Raw genomic sequence first — 1,918 nt, 5'->3', positions numbered from 1 at the left:
TCTCTCATTCCTCGATAAAGTGAAACAGTTCCATTGTCTGTACCTGGCCCTCTGCGCTGCTTTTGTTCACACGCTGCTTCGTCAGAACGATTGCAGGCCCACAGGGTATTGCATGGTACGAAGTCTCCACGTTGTGCTATGCCGTGGTGTTCTGTGTTGTGTGGTAGTGTGTGTGTGTGCGTGCGTGCGTGCGTGCGTGCGTCCGTGTATGCGTATGTACTGCTGCGTGTGTGCGTGCATCCGTGCGTGCGTGCATGTGTGCACGCGTGCGTATGTGAGGACGTGTGTGTGTGTGTGTGTGTGTGAGTGAGCGCGCGCGTGCGTCGCGTCGCGTAACATTGCGTTGTGCTGTGTTGGCGTTGGCGTAAGCGCTGGCCATCGAGTTGTGTCAGTTCTGCAGCGTTCCCCTTTCGCTGTACCTACTGTCCCAGTGAACGCCAATCCTCGCCCATCCCCCCATCCCCCCACCCCCTCACACATCCCTTCACTCCCTCTCACAAAGCCACTCAAAGCTGTACCGTACTGTCCCAGCGAACGCCCGCCCCCCACTCCCCCATCTCACACAGAGCAGCTCAGTACTTCTCCAGAGTGAAGGTGGTCTCGGCCCAGTCGTGGAAGAAAGGCTTGTGCAGGCGGGAGGGCAGAGCGAAGCAGAAGTCTCGGGGCCGCTCCCGCCGCCAGCACCACCTGACCAGAGCGGCCACGGCCAGCACGATGGCCACGGCCAGCAGAAGGGCCAGCAGCACACCCAGGGTGGTGCCGTCGATCCCGTACCCGCCTGGCGCCGTCCGGCGGGCAGGAGTGGGCGTAGGGATGGTGGTGGTGGGGGGCTGGTTGGTGGTGTCCGCTGTGTTGTATGCACACAGAGAGAGTGAGGGAGGGAGGGAGGGAGGGAGACAGAGAGGGGGGGGAGGGAGGGAGAGAGGGGGAGGGAGGAAGAGAGTGAGGGAGGGAGGGAGGGAGAGAGAGGGGGGGTGTGAGAGGGAGAGAGAGAGGGAGGGAGGGAGATGGAGAGAGGGAGGGAGAGAGAGAGGGGGAGTGAGAGAGGGAGGGAGGAAGGGAGAGAGAAAGAGAGAGGGGTGGGGGAGAGAGACCCAGATGGTTTATTCACGCATAGGGCTAGGCCCCTTATGAAGGGGTATGTGAACGTTATAGTTATAAATATATATATATATATATATATAGAGAGAGAGAGAGAGAGAGAGAGAGAGAGATGAACATCAAACTACAATGCATATGAACGTCAAAATACTCAAACAAAAATAGAATTTAAATAGTGCTGCGGTTCAAGACAGAGAGAGAGAGAGACAGAGACAGAGAGACAGAGAGTTTCAGTATCAAAAAGGCATCTAAGCCAGAGCGGGCTGACCCATGTACGCTACATCCCACGTGCTTTAAGATAAAAAGAAAAGATAGTGAAGATGGGGCAGATGTCCTTCTTCTTCTCCTCTTCTTCTGCGTTCACTCGTATGCACACGAGTGGGCTTTTACGTGTATGACCGTTTTTACCCCGCCATGTAGGCAGCCACACTCCGTTTTCGGGGGTGTGCATGCTGGGTATGTTCTTGTTTCCATAACCCACCAAACGCTGACATGGATTACAGGATCTTTAACGTGCGTATTTGATCTTCTGCTTGCATATACACACGAAGGGGGTTCAGGCACTAGCAGGTCTGCACATATGTTGACCTGGGGGATCGTAAAAATCTCCACCCTTTACCCACCAGGCGCCGTCACCGTGATTCGAACCCGGGACCCTCAGATTGACAGTCCAACGTTTTAACCACTCGGCTATTGCGCCCGTCGGGGCAGATGTCCAATCTACGCATATACCCAATGCGCTGGTCAGGCCATGAGAATGAACGTACCATGGGTATGTATGTGGCATTAAACTTCAAATGAAATGAAACAAATAAAT

At 54.8% G+C, this 1,918-nt stretch overlaps 1 protein-coding gene across 2 annotated transcripts in view; it reads right to left on the bottom strand.

Moving 5' to 3' along the window:
* The window catches only part of LOC143281182 (uncharacterized), a 33,775-nt gene continuing 31,857 nt past the window's right edge, over window positions 1–1,918 (bottom strand). For both annotated transcript variants that reach the window (XM_076586218.1, XM_076586217.1), the window contains one exon: window positions 1–847. In XM_076586218.1, the coding sequence (XP_076442333.1) occupies window positions 573–847 (275 nt within the window). In that variant the 3' untranslated portion in view covers window positions 1–572. The remainder of the gene's footprint in view (window positions 848–1,918) is intronic.

The sequence above is a fragment of the Babylonia areolata genome, chromosome 4, assembly GCF_041734735.1.
Source record: "Babylonia areolata isolate BAREFJ2019XMU chromosome 4, ASM4173473v1, whole genome shotgun sequence".
Classification (NCBI taxonomy): domain Eukaryota; kingdom Metazoa; phylum Mollusca; class Gastropoda; order Neogastropoda; family Buccinidae; genus Babylonia; species Babylonia areolata.
This window is presented reverse-complemented; position numbering and strand designations above follow the sequence as displayed.